The following is a 20,499-nucleotide window of genomic DNA, read 5'->3' as shown; positions in this document are numbered from 1 at the left end:
TATGAGTAAAACATCAGATTTCTTTTCTGTGACCCTAATCTTCTTCTCTAACTAAAAGATCAACATCCCTCCTCACATATTAATCTGGTTTTACAGCTTGAATTTGACGACCAGTGTGAGTGGGAATACCGCAGACCCATCGCTCTTCCTGGCTTAATCAGCTTTACTCATCCTTGTGATGAAGTGCAAAGGAAATTATCAGACATCTCCAAAAAGCATTGCCTCTACTTGTAAGTAGGAATATCAGGAATTCAGGTTGTGTTTTGTTGTTTTTACATAAACCCTTCACAGATTTCTCTTTGCATTATCAGCCTGACAAAAAATGAGAAGTCTTTCCTGTGGGACAAACGTTCCTGCAGTGACAAAGGAAGCACGTTCCTCCACCTTCTTCTCGGTGGCGTCCCCCGGTGGCATCCTGAGGACTTGACAGAAATCTACACGGTGGTAGAGAACTGGCCCATTCATCTGCCAGAGGAAGCTCTCTTCCTGCTGACGCCCAGGTAAACAGAAACACGACGACTTTACAGAAAATGGAAAACAATATAACACACATTTCTAATTAAAACACACTTGAGCTGAAACGATTCATCGGATTAATCATGATGGATCGATTATTGAAATAATTGCCAACTAATTTAGTAATTGATTAATTGTTAACTTGAGTATATAGATTCAAAAAAAGATAATTTGCTGAAAGAATAACATTCAGAGCAGCAATTAAGCCAAAACTATAAAAATGTATAATTTTGCATTTAAGATAACAACACTGTGAAATATGTTTCAGTCAAAACTTCAAACTTCAGAAGAATTGTATCTGAGGACGAACCAAACTCGTGGAAGTTTCCAGATTTTCTCCTGATATCATGGCAGAATTTTTTTATGTAATGAATTTATTTTTAATCAAGTTGTTCCACTTAACTTGGATGATTTGAAATTATCTTTGAGCTTCTAAAGCCATAAAATTCCACAAATAGTTTGCTGCGATGCAAAAACACGAAATCTTACCAAGTATTTTTGGTCTAAGTTTCTGTGGCAAATATTTTGGTACATTTAAAATTAGACTAACTAACTTATAAGTAACTTTTCTGAATGATATAGGAGCTTGTTTTGATGAAAAAGTTCTAGTTTCATTGGCAGATTATTTCACTTGTATCGAGACATTTTCCCCCCAGATTGTAAGTGAAATAATCTGTCAGTGGAACTAGAACTTTTTTACAATATCAAGAAATTATTAACTTAAAACAAACTCTGATATCTCACTGAGAAGTTATTTTAGTTTTATGTCAAGTGTACTAAGACATTTTCACTAGAAACTAGACCAATATTACCTGGTAAGATTTTGTTTTTAAATGTCTCACATTGAAGAAAGTTACAAGTAAAATATCACTCAATATCCTGGTGTTGAGCTCATAAGTTTAGTCTGATTAAATCCCTCTTGTTACTTTTAAATGTTACTTTTATAGATTGCAGATATTGTAGAATTTTATGCAGTTCTAGCCCTTACTGACGTAGAAACTGTTCTTAGCTAAGAAACCTGCCGTCCCATTAAAACGTTTGTAAATCTTGTTTCTTGAAACTTCTCTTTCAGTTTTCCGGATGAAACGGTCCGAAAAGCTGCGGTAGATTATTTTGTTCAGATTCCAGATGGAGAGCTGGAGTTGTTTCTGCCACAGCTGGTCCAGGTAAAGAAAGTAACACAGAACTTTTCAAAGTTTACAGAAAGTTGTCAGATATCAATAACTGAATAACCTTTTTGTTTTGTTTTGTTCTTAAAGGCTCTGAAGAGCGAGTGGAAACTTGACGGGCCTCTGGTGACGCTGCTGTTGGACCGATCCCTGAAGAACATACGGATTGCTCATCAGCTGTACTGGTCAGTCGGACTTTAAGCACAAGGACTTTGATTATGTGTTAAATTAAAGTTAAAATAAGATGTTTTCTAATTAGATAATATATTTCATTACAAGAAGCAGCTGTGCACACATTGTGCCTGATCAAAAAATGTACAGGACTTAAAATGCCACACCGTTCAGATCCAATGTGATTAAGAAAATTAGGAACCAACAGAACCTGCACTAAAAAACATAAAATATTTGTTCTAGTTTCTAGTGCAAATATTTTATTACACATTAAATAAAACAACACTAACTTACAAGTAATAAGCATTGCTTTAAGCCAATAATTCTTTAATATTGGTAAATAACATGGGAGGAAAATGTGTTGTTATAAGTTAAAACTCTTAGTGGATCTAGTACGTTTTTTAAAATCAATTTTAAAAATTACTGAAAACTCGCTCTTATATCTTGCTGAAAAGGTACTTGAACATAATTTTGTCTTATTTCAAGTGTACTAAAATATTTGAAATAGAAACTAGACCAAAAATTGTAATCAACCCCAAAAGGTGTCACTGATGACGCATTTCTACCTGCCAACTTTGTGTTACAGTAACTCTGTGATATTTTGCGCTGTCTGAAAAATTCCAACGGTTTCTGAAAGGGGAGACGTTGTGCTTTCCAGCCAATATCAGGTTATTACGGTTATTTCACTCCCACCGTTGCAGGAAGCACGTTTTTCTGTTTTAATAAATGGTAAATTGTAAATAACTGCTAGATATTGAAAGTTTCAGTTGCTATGGAGAAATGGGCAAAAGTATTTACTCACTGACCATTTAAAGAACTTTGTACAATTAAAATAAGAGAAAATATCCAGGTGGAGGTTTGAGACTTGGTCTTCAAGCGTTAATCTAAATGTTTTTGGTATTTATATGTCAAACTCTGTTTTTCCAGATCCCTTTGTTCACATGTTTGTGGTTTAAATATCCCTGCAGGCTGCTGGAGGACACCCACACTGACCGCTACTTCCAGAGCTGGCTGAGTAAAGTCCAGGCTGCCTTGATGCACTGCTGTGGCCGAGCACTGAGGAAGGAGCTGGAGCACGAATCCCATCTGGTGCAACTTCTCGTTCAGGTGGCCCAAAAAATTTACTTTGCCGACAAGCCTCAACGCAAGGTTTGTAAAAAACATTTAAAGTGCCTTTTATCATAGCGGTAAAATAGTTGGTTACGTATTTTCTTTGGTTTTATATTTTTACATCACTTGATTCTTTTTGCAGAATGTTTTGAACAGAGAAAAGGGAGTTATTGATGAGTTTTTCAAAAGTGGCATCACCTGCCGTCTGCCTCTAGATCCTGCAGTCAGTGTGAAAGCTGTCAACTTGGATGTAAGCATGCACACTTCACTGCAAAAACACAACATCTAACCAAGAGGGTTTGGTCTAGCTTCTTGTCTAAATACCTTAGTACATTTAAAATAAGAGAATATTAATGTAGAAGTAACTTTTTAGCGAGATATAAGAACTTGTTTTAAATAATGCCATAATATTGTTTTTTAAGCAGTACTAGTTCCACTGACAAATCATCAACACATTGTTCCCCATGTAAAACTAGACAGGGGTGTCAAACTCAATTTCACCGAGGGCCACTTCAGCATATTGGCCCCCTCAACGGGCCACATTGACGGTACAAATCAGGAGTGCATCCCTGCTAAAACACCCCAGACAAAAGGCTGACTTCTTTCATTCAGTTCTGTAGAGGCTTATAATGAGTCAATGGTCCAGGTGTGTTAGAGAAGGAACCATCTAAAGCTGCAGATGGGAGCTCTGGAAAACTAGACTTGGGCACCCCTAGCATAAATGTATAAAAATACAATGTTAAAAATAAATTAAACACCTCATATTGTTAAATAACTGATTTTATGTATTGAAGTTTTAAATATTACATTTGAGTTTCAATGGATGTAAAATTACTGCTCAGTTTAAAAATTACAATATTTAAATCAGTGTTTAAAGGTAAGCAAACAAATAATAAAAACAAGTCACATGGGCAGACATTATAGACTTTACGCAAAGATTTAGTCTCAGAGAAAACTGAAATCAATTAATTTAAAAAATCCTTTCTGAATATCATCTCATGGTCTCTGAGACGGTATCTGTGTCAGCTACCGTCTTTCTGACCGGGAGCTGACAGCGTGTTGAAGAGTTATGGACCGGACGCTTTGGAGCATCTGGTTAGGAAGCGGATTCAAAACCTTGGTTGAAATGGCGCTGGAAACTTACATATATCAGGCCGCTGGTATCTCTGCCGCTCTCGGTTTCCCATAAGGACCCAGCAGAGGGCAGCAGAGGGCTGCGTCCTAATAACTGCTGGATATATTAAGGACGCAGTTCTCCGTCTCATCACGCCGAGTTTACGTGCAGCGGCTTTATTTCCCTCCTGTACTGCCAGATCGATACTCCTCAACTTAAAAGCTGCATCATATGAGTTTGAAAACATTTCTCCGTCGTGCCTGCTGCTAGCATGTGCTTGTTCTAAATTAAAATGAGCTTGTTCTTCTTTGATTTCCAATTTTGACTTCCAATGATTCACTTCCTGCTAAAGAGCCCCCTGGTGGTTGAAGAAAAATCCAGAGTCTTACTTATAAATCGATGTTTCTTTTCTTGGACGTTTTGATGTTAGCTTGTCGATGTCTCAGTTTTATTCGCTGGGTAAATCAATAAGCAGCTTGAGGTGACTCTGCTGCTTTCTAGTGGCAAGAAGACATAATGTTGGCTGGTAACAATCGGAATGCATTGTGGGAGATGTAGTTTGTAGTCAGTTCGTGCTCAAAACTTATTTTAAGTCGACCATCGGCCTATAAAATGCTGGGCGGGCCACATGTGGCCTGCGGGCCTTGAGTTTGACACATGTGCATTACGCCATAGAACTGCCAATTGGCACTTTAAGTAAAGTAGCTTCGATTTCAAGGAAGCCTACATTGAAGTCGATTGGCATGAACCATCATGAAAGAGGAAGGCTCTTGTTGTCTCACTGCACCCCAAGAGATGCATAACCTACAAAAACCGTTTCTATCTGGTTTTGAACCAGAGACCTTTAGCGTGTTAAGCAAACGTGATAACCACTACACTACAGGAACTGAACTTGTCTGCCCTGTTTCAGTTTGAGGTTCCAAAGTTGATGATGTGAGATGCAAAGCATGAAAATTTCAACTGAGTTTTGCACTCAGATGCCTGGATTCAGAGTACAGACCATGACACCATAGAGTCTGTGTTGGCCTTTAGTAAACACCTGTGATGAAAAGAACAAACTAAATCTGTTTCTGTCTGGTTTCGAACCGGAGACCTTTTGCATGTGAAGCAAACATGATAACCACTATGCTACAGAAACTTATGCTCTTTGCAGTGTTCCTGGTAGATTATCCACATTTTGTTAGAGACTAATGTCAACGATGGGCATGGAACAATGTCAAATCCTTATACCACAGATCCTCTCAGAGAGCACAGGAACTTAGTGAACAAACTCAGACTTATAATTGTGCCTAATTTCACATTACTGTCCATAAACTAAGCCTGGGATCAAAAAAACTATGGAAGATGCCATTAGCAGAGACAAATGGTTCTACTGAGACTTGAACTCAGATCGCTGGATTCAGAGTCCAGAGTGCTAACCATTACACCATAGAACCACCAAGTGGCATCTTAAGTAAAGTAGCCTCGATTTCAAAGAAGCCGACATTGAAGTCGATTGGCAAATGAACCATCACCAAAGAGGAAGGCTCTTGTCTCACTGAACCCCAAGAGATGCATAACCTACAAAAACCATTTCTGTCTGGTTTCGAACCAGAGACCTTTAGCGTGTTAAGCAAATGTGATAACCACTACACTACAGGAACTGAACTTGTCTGCCCTGTTTCAGTTTGAGGTTCCAAAGTTGATGATGTGAGATGCAAAGCATGAAAATTTCAACTGAGTTTTGCACTCAGATGCCTGGATTCAGAGTACAGACCATGACACCATAGAGTCTGTGTTGGCCTTCAGTAAACACCTGTGATGAAAAGAACAAACTAAATCTGTTTCTGTCTGGTTTCGAACCGGAGACCTTTTGCATGTGAAGCAAACATGATAACCACTATGCTACAGAAACTTATGCTCTTTGCAGTGTTCCTGGTAGATTATCCACATTTTGTTAGAGACTAATGTCAACGATGGGCATGGAACAATGTCAAATCCTTATACCACAGATCCTCTCAGAGAGCACAGGAACTTGGTGAACAAACTCAGACTTATAATTGTGCCTAATTTCACATTACTGTCCATAAACTAAGCCTGGGATCAAAAAAACTATGGAAGATGCCATTAGCAGAGACAAATGGTTCTACTGAGACTTGAACTCAGATCGCTGGATTCAGAGTCCAGAGTGCTAACCATTACACCATAGAACCACCAAGTGGCATCTTAAGTAAAGTAGCCTCGATTTCAAAGAAGCCGACATTGAAGTCGATTGGCAAATGAACCATCACCAAAGAGGAAGGCTCTTGTCTCACTGAACCCCAAGAGATGCATAACCTACAAAAACCATTTCTGTCTGGTTTCGAACCAGAGACCTTTAGCGTGTTAAGCAAACGTGATAACCACTACACTACAGGAACTGAACTTGTCTGCCCTGTTTCAGTTTGAGGTTCCAAAGTTGATGATGTGAGATGCAAAGCATGAAAATTTCAACTGAGTTTTGCACTCAGATGCCTGGATTCAGAGTACAGACCATGACACCATAGAGTCTGTGTTGGCCTTCAGTAAACACCTGTGATGAAAAGAACAAACTAAATCTGTTTCTGTCTGGTTTCGAACCGGAGACCTTTTGCATGTGAAGCAAACATGATAACCACTATGCTACAGAAACTTATGCTCTTTCCACTGTTCCTGGTAGATGGTCTAAAATTTGTTAGAGACTAATGTCAACGATGGGCATGGAACAATGTCAAATCCTTATACCACAGATTCTCTCAGAGAGCACAGGAACTTGGTGAACAAACTCAGACTTATAATTGTGCCTAATTTCACATTACAGTCCATAAACTAAGCCTGGGATCAAAAAAAAACTATGGAAGATGCCATTAGCAGAGACAAATGGTTGTACTGAGACTTGAACTCAGATCGCTGGATTCAGAGTCCAGAGTGCTAACCATTACACCATAGAACCACCAAGTGGCATCTTATGTAAAGTAGCCTCAATTTCAAAGAAGCCAACATTGAAGTCGATTGGCAAATGAACCATCACCAAAGAGGAAGGCTCTTGTTGTCTCACTGCACCCCAAGAGATGCATAACCGACAAAAACCATTTCTGTCTGGTTTCGAACCAGAGACCTTTAGCATGTTAAGCAAACGTGATAACCACTACACTACAGGAACTGAACTTCTCTGCTTTGTTTCAGTTTGAGGTTCCAAAGTTGATGATGTGAGATGCAAAGCATGAAAATGTCAGCTGAGGCTTGCACTCAGATGCCTGGATACAGAGTACAGACCATGACACCACAGAACCCTTGTTGACCTTTAGTAAACACCTGTGATGAATAGAACATGCAAAATCTGTTTCTGTCTGGTTTCGAACCAGAGACCTTTTGTGTGTGAAGCAAACGTGATAACCACTATGCTACAGAAACTTATGCTCTTTCCACTGTTCCTGGTAGATGGTCTAAAATTTGTTAGAGACTAATGTCAACGATGGGCATGGAACAATGTCAAATCCTTATACCACAGATTCTCTCAGAGAGCACAGGAACTTGGTGAACAAACTCAGACTTATAATTGTGCCTAATTTCACATTACAGTCCATAAACTAAGCCTGGGATCAAAAAAAAACTATGGAAGATGCCATTAGCAGAGACAAATGGTTCTACTGAGACTTGAACTCAGATCGCTGGATTCAGAGTCCAGAATGCTAACCATTACACCATAGAACCACCAAGTGGCATCTTAAGTAAAGTAGCCTCAATTTCAAAGAAGCCGACATTGAAGTCGATTGGCAAATGAACCATCACCAAAGAGGAAGGCTCTTGTCTCACTGCACCCCAAGAGATGCATAACCTACAAAAACCATTTCTGTCTGGTTTTGAACCAGAGACCTTTAGCTTGTTAAGCAAATGTGATAACCACTACACTACAGGAACTGAACTTGTCTGCCCTGTTTCAGTTTGAGGTTCCAAAGTTGATGATGTGAGATGCAAAGCATGAAAATTTCAACTGAGTTTTGCACTCTGGATTCAGAGTACAGACCATGACACCATAGAGTCTGTGTTGGCCTTTAGTAAACACCTGTGATGAAAAGAACAAACTAAATCTGTTTCTGTCTGGTTTCGAACCGGAGACCTTTTGCATGTGAAGCAAACATGATAACCACTATGCTACAGAAACTTATGCTCTTTGCACTGTTCCTGGTAGATGGTCTAAAATTTGTTAGAGACTAATGTCAACGATGGGCATGGAACAATGTCAAATCCTTATACCACAGATCCTCTCAGAGAGCACAGGAACTTGGTGAACAAACTCAGACTTATAATTGTGTCCAATTTCACATTACAGTCAATAAACTAAGCCTGGGATCAAAAATTGTATTGAAAATGTCATTAGCAGAGACAAATGGTTCTACAGAGACTTGGCTAAATGGCTATAAAATAAAACCAATACTTACAAATAAAAGATGGTTCAAAAATAAAATTAACACATTAAAATAAAAAGTATCTCTGAAATACAATCAACACTTGAAAATGAAAAATGGTTCAAAAATAATATCAACACTACAAAATACAAAATCTCTGGAAAATAAAATATTATGTATGTTTTGAAAAACATTAGAATATAAGCACTTCTATCAAATCTTCATCGTGGTAAGATCATGTAAGTTATTCTTAAATCCATGGAAACTCAACAGTTTGTAAGGTAGGTGAGTTAGCTCAGCAGGTTAGAGCACCGTGCCGGTAATGCTGAGGTCGTCGGTTCAAACCCCGTATGGGGCAATTCATGTCTAAGGTCTTTCAAAAATAAATAAGGGTTCAAAAATAAAACAATACTTACAAATAAAAATGGTTCAAAAATAAAATCAACACTTGAAAATACATAATGGTTCAAAAATAAAATCAACACTTCACAATTTAAAAAATGGTTCAAAAATAAAATCAACACTTCACACTTTAAAAAATGGTTCAAAAATAAAATCAACACTTGAAAATACATAATGGTTCAAAAATAAAATCAACACTTCACAATTTAAAAAATGGTTCAAAAATAAAATCAACACTTCACACTTTAAAAAATGGTTCAAAAATAAAATCAACATTTCAAAATTTATATTGGTAACTATTTCTGTCTGTTCAGTCCATAAACTAAGCCTGGGATCAAAAATTGTATTGAAGATGTCATTAGCAGAGACAAATGGTTCTACAGAGTCTTGGCAAAAAATAAAATCAATACTTACAAATAAAAAATTATTAGGAAGCGCATTACAAACCTTTGGTTGAAATGGTGCGTTAAGTTCAAGTCTCCATTACAGATCAGAGAAAACTAAAGAAAATGCAACGTTAATCTATTTGAGGAGCCGCTAGTTTATCTTATTCAGGTGGATGCGAAGAGATAAATCGGAAGGAACGTCAGCGTAGAAAACATACGCACCCCCCCCCCCAGGCAAGGATACATTAAGGGTGAAACTCACGCTAGATTTACCTCATTATGTGTGTGAGGTGAAGGAGCGTAAGGCGCGCTGAAGTGTATGGGAAAACATAATCGGCACCCCCCAGACGGGGTTTTGGTGCCCCCTCTGGTGTATGCGCTGCATACCCACTTTTTGCGCCACTGAATGGAGCCTTCTGGGTTCACGTTACCCAGGAGAGCGGCGTTCTGGAGGAGCTGCAGACGTAACATCTGTCCGATTCGGAGAAGCGAAACCACGCAAAAAAAATAAAATAAAAAATAAAAAATCCTTAAAGCGCACACCGGACCGCAAAGGGTAAAACACTCAGAGTTCAGTTGATCTGTTTGGATCAGATCCAACTGACTGATGAATTAGCGCAGATTTTTCTGCAGATGGGAACCAGGAGGAAGTGCGTTCAGACCTTAGCGGGTGAAGTGATGCTAATTTAAGTGAAGTCGCTTAATTTAATTTATTAAAAGTTATTGGGGTGGTTTTTGTCACTACGAGAAAAATGTAGATGCATTTATCTGTTTAATTTGTGATGGGATCTGGATTCACGGTGAATATTAACTAAACCGCATAAAATGCGACTAAATAGCCGATGTTAATATGATTGTAATTTCACGGATAAAAATAGTACTTGGCTGATTTTTTTGTTGTTGTTGTTGTTGTCGGTCAAGATAACAGATAACAAAAAAAAGTCTAGCGCCACCTGCCGCCCTGACACCAACTCACACATATCTTCATTCACATTCTTACTTGTAAATTGATGTTTCCTTTCTTGGACGTTTTGATGTTAGCTTGTCCATGTCTCAGTTTTATTCGCTGGGAAAATCAATAAGCAGCTTGAGGTGACTCTGCTGCTCTCTAGTGGCGAGAAGCCGTAATGTTGGCTGGTAACAATCGGAATGCATTGTGGGAGATGTAGTTTGTAGTCAATTCGTGCTCAAAACTTATTTTAAGTCAACCATCGGCCTATAAAATGCTGGAGGGACCACATAAAATGACATGAAGGGCCACATTTGGCCTGCGGGCCTTGAGTTTGACACATGCGAACTAGTCTTTTTTTTTTTTTTTTTTACCCAATATTAAGGAATTATTGACCAAGCTGTTATCTTGCTGAAAAGTTACTTGTTCTTTAATTATCAACTATTTGAAATGCATTAAGATATTTGCACTAGAAACTAGACCAAAAATACTTGGTAAGATTTGGAGTTTTTGCAGCATTCCACATGACGCTGGATATCATCTGCAGGGTTTTGCCATAGTTTTTACTCCTCTGCTTTTTTTTTTGCAGAAATGTAAGTTCTACAGCTCCAACGCTGCTCCTCTGGGGGTGACATTCATTTGTGAAGACTCTCTGGCTAAAACCACCAGTGTCATTTGCAAGGTTAGTGACAATCATCAACTTCCATGGCAACAAACTGCTTTTTGATATCTCTTATGGTTTCTGCCTAATTTCTCTTTCAGTTCTCTCACTTAGAGTGAATTTGAGACCGCAGTGTCTTTAAAAAGGTTCAGATAAACACTTCCTCACAGTCTCAGTAGTTTACTAAAAAAATGTCTGTTTTCAGGAATAGCACCTGTCTTTGTTGCCGATTTTACAGTTTTTCATCAAACTCTTTCAGTGGACAAAGATGTCTGCCATTTGACTCTGGTGTGTTTTGTGTCTGGCTGTTTGACAAGATTTTTATATCATCATAACTTCTAATAATAACACAAAACAAGTTGAATTTAGCATAGTTTGTCCCTGGTAAACCTATTCTTTTAGGCTACCGTTTGCTTACCTCATATTTCTTCTTATACGTTTAATAAATGAATTACCAACCTGAACTTTGTCGCTGCTCATTTGGTGAATGATATCTGACAACTTCTCCAGCTGAAAATGTCATGGATTCACTGAGGTTCAACATATTTCTGTCTGCACTCGATTACGCTGTGGCTTTCTCAAGCATCCAGATGTGGAACCCCAAAATCTATGTTTTAAACTGAAATTGAATGTTTCTTTACTTCCATTTGGGTTTCTGCTGATTCTAAAAACAACCCAAGTGCTTAAAAAAACACCCAGCCGGTTAGTGTTAAAAAAATGTTTTTTTGGTATCTGGAAAACAGCCATTTCAAAAACCTCCAGAATGTAACGTCACAAATTAACCTAGTAACCCCAGCCTGTTACCTAGCAACCCCTATAAAGTTCCGCCCATCACCTAGCAACCCAAGCTGAGTTCCAGAACGTTTGGTATGCACTGTACCATATCTACTAAAGAGACGAGTGTTTTGTTGTTGAATTAACACAGGGGAGCCAAACTTGTTTTCATTTTGGGCCATATTAAAAATCTGAATGTTCTCAAAGGGCCGATTGTGCCAGAATGTATTGATAAAATATCATTAAACAGCTGTATGTTTCAGCATTCAACAAGTGTTTCTTAACATTAAATAATATTGAACATCTTTTCACACTGATCCTTAATCCAGGATTTCTTGATTGTTTTTGTCAGATTTTGTGGTGTTAATTTAGAAATATTTGTAAAGTTTTTTTACGATCCTTGCACTATTGTGTGTTGTTAAATGTGACTTTTTATTGATCACCATATTGGTCACAGACTATAACTTGACATCACTCAAACCCAATGTTTTTGGCAAATTTCGAGAGAAATTTGCAGTAAAAATCCAAAACAAATGTGGAAGCTTGATTCTGTTTGAATGCTACGAATTTGTGAAAAACTGGAGGGACTTATTGATGTAATTTGGGGCCACATTAAAAGCTACAGTGGGCCAGATTTGGCCCCCAGGCCTTGAGTTTGACACATGTGACTTAACACTGCATCTATTTGCAGCCATTTCCATGCAGGGTAAACGTTGGACAGCAGTAGCTTATTTGAAGTGACAAGACGCCCTAAAACAGCTCAAAATTGGTGGATGTGACCAGATTGAAATCTCACTGTTTAAGAATGATTTTGTGCAAAAAAATTTAATAAACATATTTTGTTATTTTTTATTTTTGTTATTCTGCTCACATTTACACACAATCTGATTTTCAGACGGGGGACGACCTGCGTCAGGACATGCTGATCCTTCAGATAGTCCGTGTGATGGACTGGGTTTGGCTCCAGGAGGGCCTGGATCTGCAGATGATTACGTTCCGGTGTGTTTCTACCGGCAAAGCTCAGGGTAAAGGACTCTTATTGGCTTATTATTCCATGTTTTCTGAGATCGTCCTTAATTATTTCCTTTGTGGTCATCAGGTCTGGTGGAAGTTGTGCCAGACGCCGTGACGCTGGGAAAGATTCACCAGCAGTGGGGTGTGAGTGGGACGCTTCGAGTCGACACGCTGGAGAAATGGTTCCACATGTTGAACAGAACTAAAGAAGGCTATGAAAAGGTTGAACCTTAAGGCAATGCGGACGTTTGACCGTTAGGTATATCTGCTGTCAGTTTGTTTCAACCTTCTGCTGTGCACATGCAGGCAGTGATGAATTTCATCCAGTCATGTGCGGGTTGGTGCGTAGCCACCTTCATCCTGGGGATCTGCGATCGCCACAATGACAACATCATGCTGAAGCACAGCGGACACATGTTCCACATTGACTTTGGCAAAATCATGGGAAACGCACAGAAGTTTGCAAATATACCAAGGCAAGTTGGTGGAAAAGGGAATGTAGTGGGGATAATCAGGGCCGGATCTAGAAGGATAAAGGCCCCTGGATAGAGCCAGTGTTGGTGCCCTACACAAAGAAAAAAAAAAGCTTTGCACTCATTAGCAGACAGGCCTACACATCAGCAGGAGGCTTATAACATCTCACAGCTCCATGTTGGTCCCAAAAAGATGTACTGTAATGTCAGAATTTTAAAATAGAATATTGTATAAAGAGATTATTTATTTGTAAACACACCAATATGCATGCAAATTGACTTCAGAAAGAGCCGGAAAGCTGACCTTTAACCTGCTGCTGGTTGCCTTCGTTTCCCACATTTCTCTTACTGTTTCAACATCATCCAGCTTGTTGTCACAGTACAACTGTTTATCAAAGCGTGGTAAAATACGCTGTGCAAACCAACATTTAGTTTTGTACTTACTAATAGCAGCCCTGACCAAGAATGGAGAACCAAGAAACATTTAGCTTCATGCTTTGCCAGGAGAAGAGATGTGATCTGCACTGGCTGCAACATGTAAATTATTTTGTTAGCCTAATAGTTTAAATAACTAGAGTATTCTTGCTTACTTTCTGGAGGCGACATGCACAGTACACTGGATATCGAGTGATAATCCCTCTATATGTAACAATATTACAACGCCACACTTTATATGGGCCTACGAGTTTTATATAAAGTACAATGTTTGCTAAACCTGCATTTATTGCACCCTGAGCTACTGCCCCTGTTTGCCCTGTCTAAGGTCTGGCCCAGGGGTTAACAATTATAAAACAAAACAATAGAGACATAATAAATCTGCAAACTTCTTTTCTCACATGACATCAGGGACAGAAAACCCTTCGTTTTCACGTCTGAGATGCAGCATTTCATCACGGGCGGCGGAGAGAAGCCTCAGCGTCTGCATCACTTTGTGGAGCTCTGCTGTGAAGCTTATAACATCATCAGAAGCCGCTCTGCTCTCATACTCAGCATGTTGGAGCTGGTAAGACCTCAAACACACAAACATCTTCATCAAAATGCTGACGGTCTGTCTGAGAGCACCTGAACCTTAAAGGTGTGGATTTTTCCAGCTGCTTTCTGCAGAACTCCCAGAACTGAAGGACTTCAGTGACTTGCAGTTCGTCCTGAACAACCTCAGACCTAATGACACAGACCTAGAAGCCACTTCCTACTTTACCGAGTAACTTCACCCATTTCACCTCACACATAATCCCAGGATGTATATTTTGTTTGCTGTTGTGCTAATCAAGTGATTGACTCTGCTGTAGAAAAATCAAGGAGAGTATGAACTGTGTGGCTGTCAAGTTTAACTTCTTCACCCACACCATGGTTCAGCCAAATAAACGAGACACGATACGCCGGCACACCCTTCCTGGAACCAACACCAACATCCAGAAAGTCGTCATCCAGGACTTTTCTGTCAAGGGACGAGTTGTGGTGAGGCCAAATTTTGGGTCTTTGTCTTCTTAGCAATGAAATATCACTGAATGTGAGCTTTGTGTTGCATCCTGACACCCCAGGAAAAAGGAGGAGCAAATTTTGACAAAAAAAAAAAAAAAAAAAAAAAATATATATATATATATATATGTATTTTTTTTTAGCTTAATCTCAAGATTTTTATACAAATCCTACAAAAGTTGAAAATTTGTAAGGAAAAAGCTTATCTGAGAAATTTTCTAAAAAAAAAAAAAAAAACATGGAAATGTCTGAGTTCGAAAAGTTGAAAATTTACAAGAAAAGAATCTCAGAAAATTTGAGATCAATCTTAAAATCTTTATAAAAGAAAAAGACTGAAATTTCTTTGGTTGAAAAGATGAAAAATTGCAATAAAAACTGAAAGTTTGTGATTCATTTCAGAAATTTTATAGAAAAAATTCTTCGATTTAAAGTGCAGAATTTTGTTTTCTGACAAATTTCTCAGATTAATTGCAAAATGTCAGATTTTTTTTGACAGAAATTTACTCCTGGTTTTCTTTGTCTAACGGCTGTAATTCACTGTTGCAGCAGTAACCCTGCTCATTGTCAAGTGACGGCTTCCATGTTTGCTGTAGAAACATTTCTAGAAACACGCCGAGTTCATAAAGCCTGTTTTCCTGGTGTTGAGTGGAGTGATATTGGTATTTGTGGGTGTTTCGCTGCTCTTTGATCAGAAGAGATTTTCTTATGACAGGTTTAGTCATTTGAAGGCTCAGAGATTTGCCTGGTTCCTTTTCCCACAAGATCATTTACACAAAAACATCAGCTGGTAATATTTTAATCCTGTCAACCTGTCTGTCTGCAGCAACAGCCTCTGGCTTATACCAATTCTCTGTATTCAATCCCCATGCAGCTGCAGACTGTTTTCCTGTGTCTGTGTGTGAATTGCAGACCTTCAACCTGAGCATAACAATCGATGATGGAGTTTTGACGAGTCAGAAGACATTCAAGGAGTTTGAACTGATCCACCAGAAGCTCCAGACATACTTCATTGAATCTAAGCTGCCGCAGTGAGTAAAAGACAAACTATACTGCAATTCAAACTATACTAATTTCAAGTGTACTAACTTACAAGTGACTTTACATGAAGATATAGCTGTTTGTTTTAGTAAATAATTCCTTAATACTGATGAAATGTACTAGTTCATCAGATTTTATTAGAAGTTAAATAACCTGCCATTGGAAGTAGCACTTTTTCTTCGATTACAAAATAATTATTGACTCTATAAGCTCCAATATCTTGATCAAAAGTTAGTTTTGACTCATTTCAAGTATACTAAGATATTTGCAATAGAAACTACACCAGAAACATGTGCTAAGATTTTGTTATTGCTGTCTATTTTTTTGTTTTACCACTTGTTTTTGTATTGGCAAATTTTAATAAACTGAACCTTTTTATCTCATTAAGGTTTCCGAGCTGGTATCAAATGTCATTTACCCCACAGAAGAGGAAGGCTCTGCTGAATACTTACTTAAAGCAGCTCTTTGACGGGCCGTGCAAGGGAGTAAGTGTCTAATCCAGTCTCAGGACGGTTTTTCATAATCCTCCCAAATCCCTAATTCTTACTTTGAAACGTCTCGTTGTGTCATCTGCAGGATGAATATGTGTGCAGCTTGTTTCTAGACGGTCCCAATGCCATAACAAATGTGGGAACAGGTAATATTAAAGGGGATCTATTATCCAAAATTCACATTTTGTATATTTTTATACTTCCATTTGGGTTTCTACTGCTTTTAAAAGCAGCACAAGTGCTAAAAAAAAGGAACCACCCCAGACATTTTTTTGTAATATAATAAACTAATGCTTTTTGATGTCCCTGTAACGTCACAAATCAATCCACTTAGCAACTAAGAGAATTTCCAGCACGTTTAGTCAGCTGGTTTAACTGCTATATGCACTGTACAATGGCTGCTGGAAAAGACAAGTGTTTTGTTGTTGACTTACTATCCAGAAACTACTTGCTGCATTCTTGTTAGTTGTGCAGGAGTCTCTACTTCTGCTTTTCAAAGATGTACGGTTGAATAATTGGAAAAAAAAGAGTAATGAACATGTTTTGCATCGCCTGTAGACCCAACCTAACCTTCACAGCATAACTGAAGACTGATGGAGAGAGGTCTGATGTAAGCTCTGTGTGTTGCAGGAGACGATCCTCAGATCCAGCTGCGTATATCGTACTCAAACTGCAAGCTCTCTGTACTGGTGAAACACCTGCAGAACATCGTTAGTTTGCATCATTCTTTGTACAGATTTGTGTTGTTCTGATGAAATATCGTAGAACAGGCTCTAATGGGTTCTCTGCTGTTGTGCTGTTTGACAGAAGTTGCCAAATGGTTCAAACCCTGATGCCTACGTGGTCACGCGGCTGAGACCAGACCCTGCGCAGACCTCCAAGAGGAAGACAAAGGTGGTCAGCAACAACGACCACCCGACTTTCAATGAGCTGGTAAAGTTCCCCCTGTACAGTACACTGTATCCTGATTTCACTTGGAAAGGATCAAATGAGAAACATTCACTTAGGATGACCAAAGTCCTCAACATGTGATGTGTCATAAAGTCCATCTAAGTCATGATAAACCAATTATGACATTATAATTGGTTTATCAGGGTAAAAAAAAAAAAAAATATCTTGAAAAAATGGCCGTCATACTGAAATTCAAGTGGACAGATGAGACTGCTAAAAAACTAGCATGTTGAGGGTGAGGATGCAAATTTTAATGCTTGTAGCCAGACATGAAATATTTTTACAGTAATATGCTGAACTATAAGGCTGTTTAGTATGTAAAACCCTCAGAAACGTAAGTGTATTAAACAAAACAACCTTTTATATTAACAAATCTGCCTCATTCTCACAGCTGGAGTACAACTTTATCCCGGTGCTGGATGGGATTACGCTGAAGGTGACGGTGAAGAGCAGAAAGACCAGGACGACATTTATAGGTGCAACCAGTATTAAACTGGAAGAAGAACTGCTGGACAGGGAGATGTGGTTTCCCCTGGGGAACTGTGTGATCTGACCCTGAGGACTGCACTGTGAGCCTGCCACCAGCAGGGGGGGCCAGCACACTTACTGTATTATATGTTTTATTTTAATGTTATTTTTTAGTCAAGGCAGGGAAATACTGGACACTATCCACTAAGAAATCTTATAAATTATATTTATCTACAATAGCTATGTTAACCTACCTCCAGAATTTAAAGCACTGACTGGCTGGGAGTTTTGGCTAAAGTTTTGTTAAAAATGCATGTTTATGGTTAAATAAACCAGATCAGTTTTTTAAAAATTAATTTAGATCAAATTAAAATTATAGAAATGATTTATGAAGGAAAAGGCATTCTGCCCACATTTCCCTCTAGACCTCAGAGCCACAGAACTTCAAGATAACATCTGTATACTTAAATATTATTTCATCAGTGAAAACAAATCGGTTTTATTTCTATACTGTTAAAATTAAAACAATGTCAAAAGACACTAAATATAATTTAATCTTAAGAAATTCAAACTGTAAGCTGTCAATATGTAGTTGTGACATTGTGACCCAACTGAACCTTTGAAGACGATTAGGGCCACCGGAAGGAAAAAAGACCTTTATTCTCAGAATCTTTGACTTTGGATTTCAGAAGATTAAAGTCAGAATTGGGATTTCTGAATTTCTCAGAATTCAGAAATTTTTCTCAAAATTCAGATGTTTTTCAGAATTCTGACTTTGGATCTCAGAAGATTAAATTTAGAATTCTGAGATCAAGTAGAGAATTCTGACACTAATCTCAGAATTCTGACAATTTCTTTCTCAGAATTTTGAATTTGGATCACAAAAGATTAGTCAAAATTCAGAATTCAGAGGTTAAAGTCAGATTTTCTTGTTGTTTTCTTGTTTCAGTGACCCTAAGCATTTATAATCTGGATGTTGCCCTAAATGAAAATGACTCTGCCATCCCCGGTACCCTGCTTTTGCTTGGAGTCTAGTTTTTTTGTTTTTTTTTTAAGTGAGTCAAACTAGAGTCTTTATATGTTTTTATGTGACAGATTAAGAGTGAAGGGGTGCTTCAAGATGTCTGCTTCTTACCTGCACAGGCATGTTGGTCCCTCCAGGCTGCATGTCCTTGACCAGTGGAATTAGAGGCGAGAGACGAGGCGACTGTGTGAGCAGGATGACAACTCAGCATCTCAGGCCGGAGGGGCCGAGTTAACACTCAGCCCGCCTCCCTCTCGCTCCATCCACTGTTTTATCCATCAGTGGCATTTAAATACAGTCGGGCACGCGTGTGTTCATGCAGAGGCAACCAAAGCACCGACTCTGATCGACATGCACACTCGCTCCCGCTGGGCCAAACTGGGTCTTCGTGTTATCTTGATGCCATTCCTGTCCTGACAGGCCTGCTGACCCGTACTTTCCTTTTACCTCATTTAAAGGATTTAGTGACGAACGGAGATGGAAATAGACTTCCCTGCACTGGATTCAGCTCAATAATGTATACCTCTTTGGAGACTATTTATAATATTCCCTGATGGGTTTCTCGAATGGAAATGGAACTGGTTGCTATTTTTTGATGACTGCGGTCATGTAGCGTTATTAAAATTGGTGTCACTCACCACTGTCAGCCCTGATATGTGAAAGCAACAGAACACAGACACATTTGTTGACACCTCTGGTGTTAAAAGCTCTAAAATAAACGTATCTGTTGCTGCAGCAGCAGCAGCATAATCTCACTGAAAACATTACATGAAGTCGGCCTTTACTCAGCAGGAAGAAAAAAAAATCTGTTTAGAAATAAATGTCTCTTTTTAATTACTGTAAAAGACCATTTGACACTTACTCTTCTGTTTTGAAGCAGAAAGGACAGCAAGGTTTCTTTTACTATTTTTCTACACACAGTCTCCCTAGGTCAGCAGTGTCCAAACGTTTTGCTAAAAATATCAAGTTGAAAATACTCAGGGACACTAAAGTTAGTTTTCTTTAAATTAAGTTACTTTATATGAATTCTCTCTCTTTTTTCCACACAGTATTTTAAAGGTGTCATATTACTTCCTTTACCAGGTTAGGACATGTCTATGCCTAAACAAAACATGTTCTTTACATTTTTGCACAAATGATAATGAGTTTTATGTCTTCTCAGAACTGTTATAAGACCTCTTGTCACTTTAAATCCAAATAAGCTGCTGGCAACGCCCCCCAACTCGATGTTTACACTCGCACATAAAAATGGCAGCAAACAGGCGCACAATTATACAACTGTACATCTTTGAACAGCAAAGGTTGAGCCTCCTGCACAATTAACAAGAATGCAGCAAGTGTTTTCTGGTTGGTAACTCAACAGCAAATTGTATAGTGCATATAGAAGTTGAACCAGAAGACCAAACGCGCAGGAGCGCCGCTTCTGTTGCTAGGTGACGTGGAATTTTGCTGGGGTTGCTAGGAAATGGGCGGAACTCTGCTGGGGTTGCTAGGTAACGGGCTGGGCTGCAGTTAAATAGACGAGAAAAAAATCAGCATTCAATGTTCCAAATATTTGGTTTATGATCTTTGTCTAGACTTTTCTGTGTGTGTTTTCAGCAACAACAGCATACAGCTCACTCAGTGGTTGAGCTCAAGTTTTGTTTTCTGTAAAATTCACCAATTCACCAACTTACTAAATTAAAAGCAAATAAAAAGTTTGATAAAAGAAGAAAACTTTGTGTTGTACCTTACGTTTTTCATTTTAATTAATGAAAATGAAATTAATCATTAATTAATCAAATTAATTAACATTTGCCCCTGATGTTTTTTTTTACTTGTTTCTGCATCAACTGCCTGAGTTAAACTACTTTTTTTTGGTAGCAGGACAGATAAGCCTTTTTTTCTATCTAAATGCCAAACA

The 20,499-nt window shown here is 38.5% G+C and overlaps 1 protein-coding gene and 4 non-coding genes across 6 annotated transcripts in view; 1 reads left to right on the top strand and 4 right to left on the bottom strand.

Moving 5' to 3' along the window:
- The window catches only part of pik3c2g (phosphatidylinositol-4-phosphate 3-kinase catalytic subunit type 2 gamma), a 36,791-nt gene extending 16,479 nt beyond the window's left edge, over positions 1-20,312 (top strand). For both annotated transcript variants that reach the window (XM_015001969.2, XM_015001968.2), the window contains exons 15-33: positions 97-230; positions 312-500; positions 1,589-1,682; positions 1,776-1,870; positions 2,825-3,005; positions 3,109-3,216; positions 10,813-10,905; positions 12,554-12,683; positions 12,758-12,894; positions 12,979-13,148; positions 13,992-14,148; positions 14,237-14,346; positions 14,435-14,603; positions 15,534-15,652; positions 16,051-16,147; positions 16,239-16,299; positions 16,784-16,863; positions 16,961-17,086; positions 17,496-20,312. In XM_015001969.2, the coding sequence (XP_014857455.2) occupies positions 97-230; positions 312-500; positions 1,589-1,682; positions 1,776-1,870; positions 2,825-3,005; positions 3,109-3,216; positions 10,813-10,905; positions 12,554-12,683; positions 12,758-12,894; positions 12,979-13,148; positions 13,992-14,148; positions 14,237-14,346; positions 14,435-14,603; positions 15,534-15,652; positions 16,051-16,147; positions 16,239-16,299; positions 16,784-16,863; positions 16,961-17,086; positions 17,496-17,657 (2,412 nt within the window). In that variant the 3' untranslated portion in view covers positions 17,658-20,312. The remainder of the gene's footprint in view (positions 1-96; positions 231-311; positions 501-1,588; positions 1,683-1,775; positions 1,871-2,824; positions 3,006-3,108; positions 3,217-10,812; positions 10,906-12,553; positions 12,684-12,757; positions 12,895-12,978; positions 13,149-13,991; positions 14,149-14,236; positions 14,347-14,434; positions 14,604-15,533; positions 15,653-16,050; positions 16,148-16,238; positions 16,300-16,783; positions 16,864-16,960; positions 17,087-17,495) is intronic.
- Positions 5,445-5,516, bottom strand: trnaq-cug (transfer RNA glutamine (anticodon CUG)). Its single transcript has one exon. It is a non-coding gene; the product is annotated as a tRNA-Gln (tRNA).
- Positions 6,201-6,272, bottom strand: trnaq-cug (transfer RNA glutamine (anticodon CUG)). Its single transcript has one exon. It is a non-coding gene; the product is annotated as a tRNA-Gln (tRNA).
- On the bottom strand, positions 6,959-7,030 carry trnaq-cug (transfer RNA glutamine (anticodon CUG)). Its single transcript has one exon. It is a non-coding gene; the product is annotated as a tRNA-Gln (tRNA).
- Positions 7,720-7,791, bottom strand: trnaq-cug (transfer RNA glutamine (anticodon CUG)). The gene has a single exon. It is a non-coding gene; the product is annotated as a tRNA-Gln (tRNA).
- Positions 20,313-20,499: the final 187 nt, after the last annotated feature.

Source organism: Poecilia mexicana, unplaced genomic scaffold (assembly GCF_051168715.1).
Source record: "Poecilia mexicana isolate PSO_F unplaced genomic scaffold, ASM5116871v1 scaffold_6, whole genome shotgun sequence".
In the NCBI taxonomy this organism is placed as follows: Eukaryota; Metazoa; Chordata; class Actinopteri; order Cyprinodontiformes; family Poeciliidae; genus Poecilia; species Poecilia mexicana.
The sequence above is the reverse complement of the archived record's forward strand: the minus strand, read 5'-3'. Positions and strand labels throughout refer to the sequence as shown.